This window comes from Manacus vitellinus, unplaced genomic scaffold (assembly GCF_001715985.3).
Source record: "Manacus vitellinus isolate BGI_N305 unplaced genomic scaffold, ASM171598v3 scaffold_7_pilon, whole genome shotgun sequence".
Classification (NCBI taxonomy): domain Eukaryota; kingdom Metazoa; phylum Chordata; class Aves; order Passeriformes; family Pipridae; genus Manacus; species Manacus vitellinus.
Window position 1 is genome coordinate 29,748,592 of NW_021940813.1, and position 17,954 is coordinate 29,766,545.

General features: G+C 37.2%; 1 protein-coding gene across 1 annotated transcript in view; it reads right to left on the minus strand.

Annotated features, from left to right (window-relative positions):
- OCA2 (OCA2 melanosomal transmembrane protein) overlaps positions 1–17,954 on the minus strand; it is a 172,071-nt gene that overhangs the window by 97,070 nt on the left and 57,047 nt on the right. Inside the window, exons 13-14 of the mRNA XM_008931958.3 lie at positions 15,726–15,864; positions 6,640–6,772 (exon numbers count right to left, since the gene is read on the minus strand). Of these exons, the coding sequence (XP_008930206.1) occupies positions 6,640–6,772; positions 15,726–15,864 (272 nt within the window). The remainder of the gene's footprint in view (positions 1–6,639; positions 6,773–15,725; positions 15,865–17,954) is intronic.

A 17,954-nucleotide genomic window follows, 5' to 3' on the forward strand; every position in this document is an offset into this window, starting at 1 on the left:
ATGTACTCACAGTGCTCTGTTCTGTTACACTGAGAACGGCACAGGGTCATGGGAAGTCAAGAGTCAAGTATTTTGAGCATTCATTTATCTAAAATTCCACTGCAGTTTGTTTCAGAAAATTTTCCTCAGGTGTGAAATCTAGAGAAATAATTCTGGTTTACTCACTATCAAAAGATTTTAATTCAGACTGCCAGACTTAAGAATGAAAATCAATTTGGCTGATATTTTCCATTAAAGTACAAGTCTCAATTAAAAAAATCTCCAATTCACTATACTCTGCTCGAAAGTCAATAGATACATTCCAGTTATAAAACATTTCCACAAATCATGACTACTACTGATGTCTTTTCAATACCAGGAAAAGCAGAAGTGGTGCCAGATGGTATTAATGAGAAAAAGAATCATGAAAAGATACAGCCACAAGAGGACAACTCTCTTTTAGATTATTCCAAAAGATAGTGCCTCCTCTAATGCTTTTAATAGGACAAAGTGAGGAGCAAAATAATGAAGCACACTTCAGAGTCATAATAACTTTCATCAGTGGTCTCAATGTAAAAATGGTGACTAATATGTTCAACACATTTTGATAAATAAAAATGGCAGGAGTAATTAATAATCTGTCAAGATTACACTTGTATTTCAAACATCAACCCAGTGAAAGCTTTCTACAACACATAGATACAGACCTAGTGTTAACCAAAAGAGTTCTTTTAAGCTCTGTATATTAGAAAGATCTTATGAACTTTGGAGCCATCACAATAAAGTGAAAAAAATTGTCATATCTTCGCCAAAACACTGTTAATGGAAAGGTTGGGTCTTTCCAACCAGTGTATATCTGTACAATTGTTTCACTGTTGAGGTTCCTGTACAAAAACAGAGGGCCATAAGTGCTGTAAAAGAAACAGGAGGTATCACTATCTAATTTTTTACCTCCCATCAGTGATTTTTCTGTACTCATTCCTTCCATGAAAAATGTGTGTAATAAATTGTGAAGTGCTGCTCTGTTGATTCAAAATGACACTATATTATACTTTCTTTCTGCATAAGACAGGTAAAGTAATATTCCAGCTGCCTTCCTGTGATGGCTACATTATCGATGCACTAAGCAAATAGTATGAGATTGTTATATTCCCCTTGTTCTGCAATGTCAGAATACTATTTTTATCATCCGAAGACAAGAAAAGACAGATTAATGTTTTTCTCTTTCCAAGGGGAATACTCCATTAGCTCTAAAGCAATTCAAAGAATATATATAGGAATTTAAGCATAAAATTATCTAAATATTTAAAATATAGAAAGTTTCAATGTGTGGCAACTAAAAAACTACACTTATTTTCATCACTGAGAGAGCTATTGAAGGTGCAAATAATAAAAGACAGCTTTTAGTTTACATTTTTGAACATAAAGGCATGGCCCTGGTGGATCCTGATATGTTATCCAAAAAGGAGTATACAAAATGTCTGAAGGCACATTAAGACTGCCTAGTTCCTTTGAGACTTAAAGTCTTACAGTCCTTTCAAATTAAAGATACAATATGTGCCAGAAAGTTGTTATATTAGATACCAATATAATTAATAAGAAAGCTGAATCTTTTAGTTTAGCAGGCTAACATCCACAGTAGGAGAGTGAGAATGTTAACTATTCACTAATCATTGTTAATATATACAACTGGATTGCAGAGAAGAGGTGGGGAGGGGAAGTCAAAAAAACCCAGCCCGCATTTTACTTCCATATAATTCTCCAAAATTTAAAAATGCTTCTCTTGTATTCCAGTGAAATTAGCACCCTGAGCAAAGACAGCAGAGTGCAGTGCATATTGCAAAACTGCCACTCAGATTGAGCTGAATGCTTGAAAACATCTTGAAATATTCCTTTCTTTGGACGTTATTCTCTTCAAAATCTGCTTGCTGGTTTCCTCACTTGAACCAGCTTCCAAGTGAGTACAGCCCACTACTTTCAACATCACATTAAATACCAATAATGTTTTACTGGCAGTTATTAAAGTACCTACATAGGTACAGACACACCTCCGGACTGAGATTTGTCAACGTACTTAATTCAGCTACATAATTGATATACCTCTCACTGATTCCAGATGGTCCCTGCAGTTACAAATATGTAACTAACTAAAAGAGGACTAAGGACTGTTCTCTGACCCCGAGCAGCGCATGTACTGATGCTACCTAACACCTTATCCTGGGTTCTCTCTGTGTCCCTGCAGTGTTTTTGTGGCCCTGGACATTACTATTCTTTTATGTGGGCTTTTTTCAGTTCAGAGTGTCTGAAGCAGTATTGGGTTTTCTTGCAAGTCATCACAGTAGTTCTTCCCCAGCAGTAAACCTAAAGGTTTCACATCACACTGCAGGGTATAGTGTGAGGACATAGCATGTACCACCACTGCTAGAGAATGCAGAGGCCACCCAGATACCCTATTCCCTAAGATAACAACAAAGCTCTTAACTCATTAACTAGAGCCACCTGTCCCAGGGAACCATTCCCCCAGGCAGGCACAGCAGAACTATGACAGGCAAGAGAGTTCACAAGGACAAAATAATAATGACTGGGGCTATATACCAGGCTATAGCACTGGGCTATACCATCTCTTCAGCTACAACTACAGTTGATGATGCCTGGGCTTGATCAATCACCTGCAGCACAAAGCACTACAGCAGACATTTGTAATCACTATGGCACACAGAGGGGAAAACTCACCAGACATTAGTGTTAAATGAGTTTTTCAGTTTTGCCTTTTTTCTCTCCTGACCATCCTCTTAGCTCTGCCGCTGTTTGCACAGATTCCCACAAAATGAGTCCTGATGCAAGCAGTACATATTTTAAATTCAGGAACAATGCCTGGACATCTTTCAGGCAGCAGAGTCCTGTCAATCGAACAGCTGACAACCCTTAATTATCATTGCCCTACTTCTTTCCTCTTCTAGATTTCTACATTTTCAGTGCATTTGGTACTTCTTTTTTCCCTTCATCCTCTCCCTTTTCTTCTCTTTGAGAAGCATCTGTAAGGCTCCATATGGAAGAAAGAAAAAGATTTGCTCACTCATCAGGTTACCACATTTCACGTTGTGGGAAACAGTGCTTTGTTTTTCACACATTAAGCACTTTACACATGACTATGATTAATTAGAAAGTTCCTTCTGTTGTTGGCTTTACATGCTGACTCTCATACTACCATCAGTATTTTCCCAGCTGCTGCAGACCATGAGCTACACCAGGGAGAATAATGTGCCCCCCCCCCGCTTGGCATCACCACTCCTGCTTCAAGGGTGGATCTCTCTTTCAGCCAGCAAAACAATAGGAAACGAGAGCAAGCAACAGAGGAGAAATGGGGGGCTAGTGCCAAAGAAGTTGTTGTGTTAGGAGAAAACTCTTCCTCTTTGGCAAAAATGGCAATAATAATACTTGTCACTAGACCATGTGCCACCCACTCCCCTGGGGATAGTGACCTTCCCAAACACTGAGGTCCACATCTCCACAGCTTAATAGCAGAGACATAATAGTGTATTGTTATGCTTCCCAGGAACTAAATAATGTATTGTTAACCCTTAAGGGAACAAAAAACTTTGGTTTCAGGTTTTCAGAGGGAGAGTGGGAACAGTAAGCTTAATTCCTCTCAGACTCATATATTATTATTTCTACTTACATATCCTTTTGGGAAAGTGTAGATATATATACTTTTCAAACCTTCTCAGCTTACTTTCCTAACCCTAGCATCTTTTCCTGAATCACATAGAACAAGGAGCAAATTTGTCACCTGAATGACACACTCAAAAAAGTCCTCAAAACATCCCTTCATTCTTAAAAAACATCAAATTTTCTCTCTCATGGCTGAGTTCTTCAGATTCTTTTTTTCCTTTGCAATATGCCCTGCTTAAAGCCTCTCAGGCAGATAGTGGTTTCTGGGGAATAAACATGCATTTTTACTGCTGCAGAGGTGCTCCAGTTCAGTCTGGAAGCCAATAGAGACACTGGTAACAAACAGCATTGAAATTAAGCTAACAATGTATATTCAGAATATGAGCATTGTCTGTTTTTAAAATTAGTGCTAATCCATTCTCAACAATCTGTGTAGCCTAAAGCAACAGAAAAAACCTTAAAGCACATGGCTCACATGGAAAAAAAATCTGCGGAAAATAATATACTAATTAAATCTCACATATCTTGTTTAATTGCTAATTGGGGGCAGGGTGAGAGAAGGCTACTGTTTAGTTGATTAAAACAGCTGCTTCAAACGAGCCATTTGAAGTTATCACAGAACCATTGCAACCTGAGATGAAAGGACCCCTGAAAGCAACTTAGAACCCATTCTGCAAATCCAAACCATGACAGCTATCTCCTAATGGAGCTCTGTTGGTCTCTTTCTCTTCCCCTTTCACAGAAATTTTCAATAGAGAGAGTGGCTCTTCAGCATTTGCTCTAATTGAACAGCTACCGATTAGGGTTGCAGCAAAGGACAAGCAGCTGATTATAAGAACACTGATTAGGAGAGTGCTATATCTGAACAGACTAAGCTGCAAATAATAAAGATATCAAGAAATGAAATGAGGGAAATATGCTAACCAGTGTTTCACTGGCAAAAATACCATGTTATTGAATAAAGTGTACTATTCAAATTAATCTAAAAAATTGTCATGCAGACTTTGTTTCTTAAAAATCCAAAACATAAGCTTTAAAAGTTTATAGCCAAAAGCAAAAAGTAACAATTCTATTTTCTAAAATATATATTCACAGAATAATGCTATTATGTCAGGATCAACCATTAGAGTTGGCAGAAATAATTTTCTTGCTCCTTAGGTATTACTTATCTCGAGACACCTTGCAAGCTAGTACTTTTAAAGATAGTGTAAGTATATAATAGCTCTAGTTATTCATGGAAATGTTCATGAAGCCATGACTTTTATTGAAGATAAGAAATTAATAAAAGTAGATTAATTTTTTAAAAATAAGAAAGTTGGGAAGTTATAAAAAAATGCTGAATACCAAGAACTTAATAATGTGTTTCCAGGCAATGAGGAAAAGTAATAATTTTATATAATGATGCATAATTACACAGGATTTTATCTGGGAATTTGCAAAGGTTCCTCTCCTCCCCAAGAAAAAGATTCTCATGAATTCTCTTAGGAAAGAGTTAGGTAGTATAACCTCTAGAACACCTCAAAAACGTTTTGGATCTTAATACTGAGAAAGACTCTGGCCCCTAGAGATATACAGGTAAGCTGAGAGCACTTTGTGCTGAATGGGTGCTGAAGTCCCTCAAAATAAAATGTCTTCACAAGAAATTCCTAAGCAGTGAAATCTCTTCTCTGACCTTTTTATGAGAACAGGTTCAAGAGATATGGTATAATCCACTACAGAGAGGACTGTCATTTCTGCCTTTTTAATACAATCTTAATCCTAAAGCAAATTTTCCCTGGAACAAGGCAAGGCACTATAAGTGGTACTCATTTTGCCTGAATGAGTTACCTATCATGAAGGTCTCTGACTCCCAGAGTTGGTCACCTTGGACTCTCCTTATACTTGAAAGAAGTAGGCTTTTGGGGGCTGCAATATAACTATTCTATCACACACAGCTACATTAGTTTTTAAGAGCACTTATCTTTCTCCACAGGTTACAAATGAAGCCAAGACAGATCAACCCTACCAAAAGTTGCCCTCCCCATGCTAAAGAGATGCCACATTCAGAGATGTCATATGGCACATTAAAACATCTGTTGCATGGTCAATGGAGGCCTGAATCCTAAGTCTTCTGCAGCCAAAAGTAAAAAAAGCATCAATCCCATGGAAGAAACTGTTATACTCTACTATCCTTGTACAAAGATTGCTAAGAAATTATACTTAGTGAATTACTTCTTACCTCAAAAAGACATTGGGAACATTTTGGAGTTATTATTAAACTTTGTCACTGAAAGAGAAGCCCTAGAACAATGATGAAAACTTCAAAATGACTGAATAGAAAGACATAAAAGCATGAAGACAAAAAGGGACCGACATAGGCAACAGTCATTGAAACTACTTTAACAGCTTCAGAGACTACTGAGGTGCAGGACATAAAAAGACATAGATTAGTTCTCCTGAATTGTAGAAATTATGCACCAGGGAAACTTAGGATTGGAAGAGCCACAGAGGCAAGCTGGAAAGAATTTGGAAAGTTCTACTTTGATGAAATGTCTTTCACTGAACATAAATCAGGGAAAAAACTGCTGAAAAATCCAATGGAAGAAAACCAGCAGCAGGGGAATGCATCAGTGCCTGTCACAAGGGAAACTTGGGTTATTTCTGAAGCTATGTTGTGAACTCAGCACCTTGAGCAGATGTTTTATGATGCAATACAGAACATTCTGGTATTCAAGCCTATGGCTATAATAAATGATGCAAAATATCCATGGAAATTTTGAAATATATTTAATAATTCATGTCAAAGCCTCAATTTGAGCACCAGAAAAGCATCAATTTCTAAAAATCAGAAAATATCACCACTGAAAATAAAAACTTATTAGTTGAAAAATTAATGTTCAGAGACTGAAGCAGAATGGGTACTTCCATTTGAAGACTGCATTGTGTTCAGTTTCCATTTAGTACATATCAGGTGTAACAATAATAACTTTTTTTCACGCTCACACTTACCAACAATTTCACTTGGCTCCTTATTGTAAAGTTTTTTGTTCCAATAAAGAAGTCTGAGAAAAGGAAAGGAGACCAGAACAACAAGGCAGATACCCACAAACATATGCCCCGTGAAGGCTGCAAAATCCAAACCCTGAAAATAAAAATGAAAAACTAAATTAAAAATCACTTATTTTTCTATATTACCTGCAGGGAAAACTATTCAGCTATATGTACTTTAGCAATCAAAAATAAATATAAAGCAATAAACTAAGTTCCAAGTACAGTATCTGCTGTATTTCATCTGTTTTGAGGAGAAAAGCCATATAATTCAGAGGACTAAAACAAAACATTACAAGTTATTCTGAAACACATTTAGTGTTCCTGACACAGATAGTAAAAATAAACCCAAACTGAATCATTAACTTTCATTTCTCACTTAAATCACTGAAAATTAATTTTAAATCACACTAACTCTGAAACAGTTACATTTTAATGACCTGGTTTTGTGGTAATGTGTTGACAATAATTCTATCAATTATATTTTAACAATAATTCTATCTGAACCATTCTTCTACAATAAAAATATATCAATATTCTGTTTCTTTTTCCACCTTGTCAGTAAATCAACACACTTCTAAAGATTTTGCACAATGGAACCCTTTAATGATAGGGGTTCTCAAAAAGATTAAGCTGAACATATTATAAAGCTACTGCTTTCGAACAATAAGAATGAATACTGACAACTTGCCCTAAAACTTTGAAGTTATCCGTGCTTTGAGCAGAACATTGGACTAGATGATCTCTAGGGTACCTTTCAACTGAACTATTCCGTTGTTCCATATTAAACACACTGTAATGGATCAGGGTTAGCCTTTGGGCTGGGATTCTCTGTAGTCATGGCTTCCCTGCCCAAGAGCAGTTATCCATGAAGCTCCAAGGGAGATCACTTCCAAGTACTCTGGTAGTAAGGAACTATCTTACATTCACAGAGCAGAGGTTGTCTGAACCACTGATCCCAACAGAGCAGCTCTGTGGCACATGTCAGAAAGCATAGTCCAAGCCCTGGATAGCTCAGGTTGCCCAAACTGAACTTTCAGAGCATCTACTGATTTCACAGAAACTCTAGAAATTTAGTGTGTCTCCCTGTGACACACCTCTATGTCTTTATTGTCCGTTGCTTTTTCACTATGAGCTTTTTCATTATGTCCATTGCTTTTTCACTATAGATCCTTCCGTAATTCCAATGTATATTAAAAACAGTTTCTTTTGCAGCATCAGCTGATACTACCTCCGGTGTGTTAAAACTATTGGGAACTTACTATCTTAAATGTGTGTTCTTCTATATTGTCTCCTACCAAAAGAATTTTTGTGGAAATTTCCTAGCTGAAATGTCTCTGGTTCAAAAAAGGGAAAAAAAGTTTCTCTATTGTACCACAGGGCATAATAAAAAGACACATGACACGAGAAACTGATTACAGTCATAAAGAACTTTCATAGCCAGATAAAGATTGGTGCTCTTTGGCAAAAAAAATCCATAGCTTGCAGACAGTTAAATAAATCTCAAACCATAAATATGCAGACCTAGGATTAGAATTTGATCCTATTAAAAATACAGATTTAAGCTTCATGAGCTAAAGAAAGTCATCCTTAGTTGCTATATAATAGATTCCTTGACTCTTCTACTCTCCAGACACTAAAAGGTGAAACTGTACATCTGCTCATTTGCTGGCCTTTTGCTATAACTCACTACAGCCATTGCTTTTATGGAAGCAGAAGGAAGACCCTTCAGGAATCGGAATGAGATTATTTTAAGAATTGGACAGAAGACTGTGACACCACAATGGAAAATAATGTACCTTCATTCGGTTTGCCTACATAATAGGTCAGCTAGTAAGGTGTCTGACATCTCTGTAAGATAGATTTTACAAGTCAATTTTTATAAATGCTTGGAAAGATTAGCCTCTGGGCATCAAGTCAAGATTCAGAGCTACAGAAGACATTTCTGTGAGGGATGAAATCAACATTCATAACTCTAGGAAATTTACAAATAACAATAAATAACAAAAAGAAATCCTGCAAAGGCTCAGTGTTTGTAAGACCTGCCCCCAAAGTATATCTCCCATGTTTATTTCCTTAATTAAAGTCATTTAACATTGACAATAATTGTACTTTTTATATGAGTTGCATCTAAGATTATAGCCAAAAAGAAAGATCAGAAAATTTTGGCCAGAAAAATAAGAATCTTAAAAGCAAGGTGAATTGGCCTTGGTTCAGAAATTTCTCAACTATTGACAATGTGTCATTAAACAGTTCAGAAAATATGCAAAAATTAGCATTCAGTTTTATATATCTCCAAAGTGGCATAAAGCGATGTAGGAAACTGAAGGGAATTAAGCTGTAAAAATACTGAAGCTACACCAGGCAAAATAATAATGCCTAAATCTGACTGGAGAAAAAAATTATCCTGTGAAAGAAAAAATGACTGGGAAACTGGCTGAGGAGCAATAAAGTAATTAGGAGTGGTCAGAATATGCTCAATACAGAATTACCGGAATGAGGAAAATTATTTTTGCACTCAAATTAGTCTTATTAAAAAAAACAAAAACAGTGAAGATGAAGCTTATCATAAGTTGGCAGCAATGTGCCCACATCATGAAGAAGCCAGCTATGGGGCCAGGTATGATAGTAGAAATTCTCTGTGAAGATACACAGGCTTAAAGATACAAGCTAAAGCAGGAAATAAAAACCATAAATAGGAACCCAAAGAATTCTTGGTAACTCTCAAGTTTAAATATGTCGTGTCTCCATCACATGTTAAAGGACCTTGAATTTAAGGAAGTGGCCCATTGCAAAGAAATGCAGATATAGAAATTCACTTGCCTTTACTTTTTTGTTATCGCACCAACTTCAGAGAAAAATAAAACAAAACTGTGCTTTGTTACTGCAATGCCACAATGCAGAAGCTTCTGAAAAAATACAGCACAAGAAATGTGTCACTTGAAATCCACAAAACTAATTTCTTGATGAAGAAAATCACATTAACCTAGAAGGTAAACTAAAATGCTGAAGTTAGGAAGGAAGTCTCAGATCCGACTGATAGTTGAAAGAATTGAAATGAGATAGAGATCAAATACTCCTAAAAAAAATCAGGATTAGCACAGCTTTATGACAAAAGAACTGATGTAGATAAGGCTTAAAAGCGATTTGCAGACATGAACACAAGAGGAAAAAAAATGTCTACTAGATTTTTTGGCATCATATCCAAGGGCTTACACTAACTTTTCAAAGAGAGTAGCTGGGCTGAGATTCAGGATTTTGTTAAACTTCATAATATCACCCCATTGATCTTTCTTATCTCTGAGATCCCTGAGGAAATAGAAAACATGCTACCCTGCTCTTTCCAATTCAGCTGAAACAAATAGTTTTCTAACATGAGTGTGCTTATTTCAGAAAAGGGCTTGCATTACTGCATTGCCTGTGATAATCCAAGACTGGAGTTAATTCTCTTCCCATCCCTTGCTCCCAGCTTTCATCTCTGTTATTCATCTCTCCTTGTATTGATCCACAAGAGACAGTGAGTGAAAATGAATCCTGATGATCACTAGCCTTGGACAACTGACACCCTGTAGCCATGAGAAGGCTGAGGACTACCAAGTGCACTACTTTTTATGGCTGATACTTTTTAAGGCTTACAGTGAAATACAGACAACTGCCTACCCTGATGCTTTGGGCTGGGTGTTCAGCACCAGCCTCTCTACAGCGCAGAGAATGTGCTTTCAGGGAAAAAGAAGGCCAATTTCACACCAGACATGGTAGCTAGTAGCCAACGGGTAACCTCTTGGAGAACTTTAGGAGGCTAAAGGGTTTTCACTGCACCACAGATACAAATGATGCAGTAAAGGACACCAAGATGGTGGTAAAGTAGCTTTATCAGTGGCTCCTGCTCCCCTTTCCAAACCCCAGGAAGGGCATGCAACATTTCCACAGAGCCTACATTCATACCCTTTGTGGTTGTTAATAGCACATTTTGTACCTCCAGAGTCCTCTGCACTGCTGGGGCCAGGATTCAGCATTGTAAAAACACAATAAAGTGCTCTACATGTCTGCTGCATACAACAAAATGTCATTTTCACAAAGATTTTCTTTTCCTGCACAGTAGACTGGAATAGAATTGACATGCACAATAGGCAAGAAATATTTTTCTTCCGGGAGATTTCAATCTATCAGGTAAATACAAAACATGCTTTAAATGTCCCTTACTTGAGGCTATGCTGATTGCATCAAATATCTCCTGTTCCCCAGCAGATAGAAAATCTAAAGATTTTGTTTTAGCAAGACAACAGCCTAAAGGTTCCACTGCCTAGAGATTCAGAGTTGAAACAAAATGGGCATCTTTCCTTGGTTTATAGTTTAAAATGCAAAGTCAAATATATCAATTTCATATTAGGAGGAAGTATCATGCTGTTTTTCTAAAAGGTTAGCTTTAATCAAAAGGCTCTTGATTATTATTTTTTATTGCTTTTGGAGATGTGAAGTTAAATTCTAGTCATTCAGACCCTTCCAGAAGAAAACTGCCATTTTAGAGCAAAGAGAAAGCAAAAATTATAGTTGGGTGCAGCAATTCAAGGAGCAGCAAAATCTGTGCGTCTAGCCACAATGCCCTTTACTTAGTATTCTAAAACTAATAAAATGAGGAAGAGCAATTTCTACACTGGTTTAAACAACCCTTCCAGCTGAGTGACTGAGATCTACATTGTCTTGGGGGAGCCGCTCATGGTGTCACTAAGTCAGAAATCACTTACGGTCTAACCCAGCTACATGAGGATAATGTTTATCTGAGACACTGATGAACCTCCTTTTTTGTTCTGCATTATACTCTTTAATAATTACTACATGCAGAAATGGGAAAAAATCTGAAATCAGATGTAAACCCATAAATTTTATTTCATGTACTTTACCTACGACTTAATTTTTTTTTTTTTTTTGAGAAAAGGGATCACTGAAACATTGAAAGGGTAGAGTTCTACAAACTGATTAAAAGTTTTAACAAGCTTGTATACAGCAGACTTAACAATAATAGCCTAGTAAACTACAGGAATCCATTTCACTAGGATTTTCTCTTCTATTTTTCAGAAGTACCTACTTTTATTCATAAATTTTTGGTACCACAATTTTTCATTAAATACAATCAACTAATATCACATGATGCTAAATTTCAGCATGAAGGCTGAAAGTCCCTTAAAAGGCAGAAGAGGAAAACCTGATATCTGTGACTTTTCCAGGGAATTCCTGTTAAATGGCAGGAATAACTCTGAGTGGGATGCTGAAACCCCCAAATCCTCAGCTTAGTATCACAAGTATCCTCAGATTAGTAGCACAAGCTTTATCACATGCTAACAAAAATAGTAAATAAAAGGATGTAATCCACTGGCTAGTACATGCTAAAACTGCCTTTGCCCTTATCATTACCTCTTTTAGGCAGATTAGGGCTAGATAGACTAGTGCACATATTCACCATCGCTATGTTCACACCGTCATTTTGCTCTGGGGACCTATTCCCAATCCACTATTTAAAGAACTTGTAATCGTAGCCTATGCTTAGAGCACAAGCAATTTCTGATTTCAAAGGTGTGATTATAGATACTTGTGAAATTCCAAAATATAGAGGATTTGATGTTCAACCTTTCTGAAAGCAATGACCATATCCAACCGGTTCGTGCTCTATTGTGCATATAAAAATGGAGTTCCCAAAGTCTGAAGCACATATCTCTTCAAGATAAAAATATAATTTTGTTAACAATAGCCACTCAGTAGCAGCACTCTGAAGATAATAAAACACTAAGAAAAAGTTTTATATTCACTAAACAAGTTTTCCATTTGCTCTTACTGAGAACTCTTATTTTCCTTCCCTAAAATCTCAACATAAATGCTATTTTGTGAAACTTATTCCCACTCCAACTAAGAACAAGCAAGAATACAACAAATATTCTTCTCCTATTATGCAAATGTTCCACTGATTCCAGTCATGATGGTAGGGAATATGTCAGGATTATAAATTTAGCACAGCTACAAAGGAAGAATTCTTTCGACATTCATTTGCATCTCAAGACAAATAAAAAGACTTATTCCCACATTTTAATGAGCAAAATGTTACAAAAACCTCATTTATTCAAATATAGTTTAAATAAAGTATTTTTAATATGATGTGAGTTTTGCCCTGAACCTAGGGAGAAAAATCTCTCCGGCATTACAGTAAACAAAGAGTAAAGCATTTTTAACATTTTCTAACCCAATAATAGCACCTAAAGTAACAAGGCTGAACTTCCTTTCATACTGATTTAAAAGCCAAGGTTTCCTAAAAAAGTTTAAGCTTGCCTAATATTTTACATGGCTGCTTTTAGAGGCTGCTGTACAGCAGTAAAAGTTCAGGAAGACTGGTAAAATCTGACTCCTGATAGCACCTAATAAATCAGAAAACCCAATCATCTACATAGTGCAATTGACTATTCAGCTTCTTGCAGGGGTGGTTGTCCAAGTACTCTTGTACTTACTGTGCAAAGATAACACTGAAAAGGAAGTGAAAGAGGATGAAAAAGGGAATTTCAATGACAATATCAAGGGGAAGAAATTCCTAAAATTGCTAGAATGTCCAAAAACATGACTATAATGCTAAAAGGAGGTGAAACTTAGATATTTTCCATAGAAAAAAATCATAACAGACACTATAAAAAAATACTGCATGAAGAACTGTTTCCATAATGTTATTGTTGCATTCAAGAACTTTTACCTCTGGAACAGTTAAAAAAAAAAAATTTACTTGGTACTAATGTAGCAGGCTTCCCATGCATTTTAGGCACAGATTTGTGGTCGATCATATAACCCTTCTTCACAGCAGTTTTTGCTAGAACTAGTTTTAGAAACAAGACAACAATGTCTATGTTTCTCCTTCTGATTAAAAGACAGCATGTTGGAGCAGGTGGACAAAATCAAGCTATTAGTTGAACAGCTCAGACTGTTAGAGGCCAGATGGTCCAGCTCCCTCCCTGCCCTCACTCTTGGCTTTATCCAGTTACTCCTGCCAGCACTCTCCCAGGCAAATCTCCTTTAGAAGGGGTGAGCCCTAAGCAGTGAGGACATAAGCCAAACCATGCCACTCTGCCTCAGAGCCAAGGATAGGTCTTTGACCCTCTTTTATTTATATACAAAAATATAACAATTGAGAATATAGAAAAGATGCAGCACAAGGACTATGGTCCTGTGTTGAACCTGATCTGTTTTATTACGTTCTTATTTCTGTGATGGAACAAAAAATAAGCCAGAGTGAAAACATCTGGAAAGTTTTCTGTGCTTGTTTCAGATATAGAATTTGCTATAATGTCATATTTGCCAGCATATTTACACATTTGAGTCCTCCTAAAAATTCAAGAGAAATGTAAAATTGTTCCTTTTCAATATGATTGCTTAATTATTTCCCATGTTTATAGCTGCTTCTCAAAATTCTACAGGGATGACGAGTTTCTGAGTATTTAGGAAAATGACCTGCATGGCAGGTGCTAATTATTCTCCTTTAGATCAGATGTTTTAAAGAGTTGCATGGATTTCATATTTAAAATGTAAAATGTAGCTATCAAATCCTCAGCTGGGAATATTACAGTCTTCAAAGTCACCCTCCAAACAAGCCAATTGCAGTACATTTCAAATATTTTGATGGTAAACATTCAGTTTATTAAATACTATGAACTTTCAGACATTTGTGAATCTGGACAGTACTTAATTTGAGTGTATTCAGTTAATTAGAAGAGATGTTTCTTTCATAGGGCAATAGATACATAAGTTACTCCAAATAAAAAAAAAAAATTAAAAAAACCCTAAGATTTTATACTACAACTCCCTTGTTCCAATCGCACAGTTAATTTCACACTGGGTCAATTCACACTAAATTACTTTAGGTTGATTTACTTATTTTGGGGGTTTATGACACCTGACCAAACCAGAAAACATATGCCTGGTGTCCTTGTAGATGTGTACATTACATAAATGCCCCTTCCATCACACTGCTTGTTGGTGGTGATGCAGAGCCAGGAGGAGGACAGAGCTGGCCCAACCCAGGAGGGGTTGCCTCTTGCATCCTGAGCAGAATGCCTCCCTGATGCCCCACAGCACACCAGGAAGAGGTGACTGGGAGTGCCAGAGGCAGAAGGGAGACTTGATGCCCTTGTGTTCATGGATAGCAGGGATAGCTGAGAGCACAGTAAACTCATGCAAACACCAGCTCCATGCAGATGCTAAAAGCTGCAAATGTGAACACCCACCGGCAGCAACTCTGCCTATCCACAGGGCAGAGAGGGTCATGTGGGTGGGAGAAGATGGGACTGGGATGCTCCTTCTGGCAGGTGTCTTGTGTTCTGCAGTCCCACTCAGCACCAGCCACCATAGCCCTCCCTTTGGCACCAGACACCCAGCAAACAATGGAAGAGCCAAGTGGTGGAAGTTAAAATCTGTCACTGCAGCCTGGAGATACCAAAACTTTGGCAGGAGGTGGGAGCCAGCTGTGGCCCATGCTGCATGGGAGGAGCCTCCACCCTCCTCCCACCCCTCATGTCCCCTTGGACTGTGGTTGAAGGATAAAGTGCCTCATGTGTGACGTGGGCAATGCAGCCTTTCATATGAGGTCTTGCATATAGACAGTTCTTTCTGGAATTGCTGTAAATTGTATTTAACTTTTGAGAAAAAGCCTCTTCTAAAAAAATGGATGGGTTTTAATTTCATTTTCATTTTTCTTTTTTTCCAACTTGTTGCCCCCTCTGCAGCTCTCTGTTGCTGTACTTCTTTCCTCACTTTGTCATTGATAAGGAGATCCTCACCAACAACACAAAAAGGAAACTGGTATTCTCAGTCCATATCAAAAATTCTATTCTTCATCACTATTTTGTCCCCTAAAGATCACTCTCTTCTGCCTGATCATCCTACTAAGAAAGAAATAGCATGGCAGAAAAAGTGGATTATGTTCTGTTTATATGACTGTCTGGGGAAGAGAAGTATCAACACCGAATAAGTCAATATCACCACTTAATTTTAGTAGCCAAACAGACTGCAGTATGTACCTTCTTTCTCAGCTCCTGCTTTGAAACAATAATCACATTTGGAGGATCCCCAACAGCGGTGGCAGCCCCTCCAATATTTGTGAAGATTACTTCTGCAATCAGGACGTGCCTAGGATCAAGATTAAGTACTTCACAGAGCCTGTGGTATAAAGACAATGAAATTAACTTCTTATGCTATGCATAAATTGCCTTGAATCTTAAAACTTACACATAGCAGTCTTCACACAGTTACTTCAACTCACACAAATTACATTTATGCACAAACCCACATAACCCACTCATTTCTAAGTAGACGTTTGAGTTTAGACATGGGCTGTCTTAATAAAGGCTGAAAGTTAAAATCACACCTAAGCACTTTAGAATAAGGAATCCTCCTCACAACTTATCAAGACATTGCTCCAGAACATAAAGATGGAGGTCACACTGAAATTATTACCCCCTCTACCTAATAGGGGATGAGGGAAAGAGTGGGTAGCAAGAATGCTCTCTCAGTATTGCTCTCACTGCAGTGCTGTCACACAATTCCCTGGAGGAAGGCTTGAGCTTCGCTGTTCGGTCTAAGTCTGTATTATTAAAACCTATATTTCAAAGAGAAGAGTGTATTGCACAAAAGCTTAATTTGATTCACTTGTGTTATCACCAAGTGTCAATTTAAAACCCAGAAAAAGCACTGTCAGATGACATATATATCAGCATATAAAAACTCCAGAAAATAATAACTCTGCAAAAATACACTCTTTTCCCAGCAGTTTGAAATCATTCAGTTAAAAGATACTTTGTAATACAACTGGCCCAAATATATTAATTGTGGTACAAGACTACAACTGTACTTGTATTTTAACTCCATTGCTCCTTGATTTCCAAATATTTAAAAATATAACCTTAACTTTCCTTTAATGATTCTTTCTTTCTCATGGACTTGAAATGAGAACTCTGACGTAAGTCAGGAAAGACTAAGCCCAAAGTATAAAACCGTCAGACTGTGTTAGCTATATGTCAGGGTCACAATTTTCAGTTTGCTTGCCCTGGTTATATAACTCCTCATGTGTACAATCGTTAGCCTTTTCCAGTTCCCAATAATAAAGTATCTTGAAAATAAATTACAGTTAAAAGGGGGTAAATATTACCCTTTTTTATCAGCTTACTACAAAATGCAGGGTGAAACAAGCATCATGGTTTATGCCTTATTAAAGGAAATAGAAAGCCTTATATTCATAAGTCGGTAAGATTTTCTGCGAGCTTTATCTCCATGGCAATGACTGCACAGTGCAACACAGTGAAGCTGTAGACAATGGCAGTAATATAAAAACAAAAAATGATGCCCAGCATGAAGCTTTTTGAACTAGGCAATTGTTTGGTTTTAGTAGGTGAGTTAAAACTTTATTTTAGCTTTGATAGTGATTCAAATACAAATGTTTCCCACATACTGAGTTTCCCCTCCTTCAGTGTCACAAGCTCATTTAGTATAAAACTAAAGTACTTAGTATACATTTAGTGTGAAAGTCCATTACATAAAGTGAGGCTACAAAGAGGCTCTCACTTCACAAGGATCCACATGGAGAAGGCAAGGGGCAACAAGTACAAGGGAGAGATTTCATCTGAACATAAGAAAAAAGAATTTGCGGTTAACCACTGAAACAACTTCCCAGGAATGTAGTGGAGTCCCATTGCTGATGGTTTTCAAGGTTTGACTGAAGAGTGCCAGATAATCTCATCTAGGCTTCCTTTCCCATGAAAGCTAGGACCAGAAGGTCTTTTGAGGTCCTGTCAACCTGGGCTATTCTATGATTCTTCAAAAACACAATAAAAGATACAGTAGCTCTGCCTCTGAAAACCTTTTTATGCTACATTAATCTCTGGATTTCAAACTATTTCCAATTATAGAGCATGGTGCTGTTAACACCAAGTTTGCAGGTTCAATCCCCTGTGTGGGCCATTCACTTAAGACTTGATGATTCTTGTGGGTCCCTTCTAACTATTTCTGTGAAATAGTTTATTCAAAATATTCTGCAACACAGCTAAAGAAAACTTAGTGTTCAGTAGCTCCAGTGCTGCTTACTGCTAGAGGTGCAATAATTGATTGGGGTATAGCAAAGTGATCTCTTGAAAAGGTAATCAGACAGAAGACAAATGAGGCTTTCATCCACCAGCTGTTTCCCAATCTAGAATAAACTAAACTTGCAAAATTTTTTGTTGCTGTTTTACACTGCATTTTAAAGTAGGGGCATA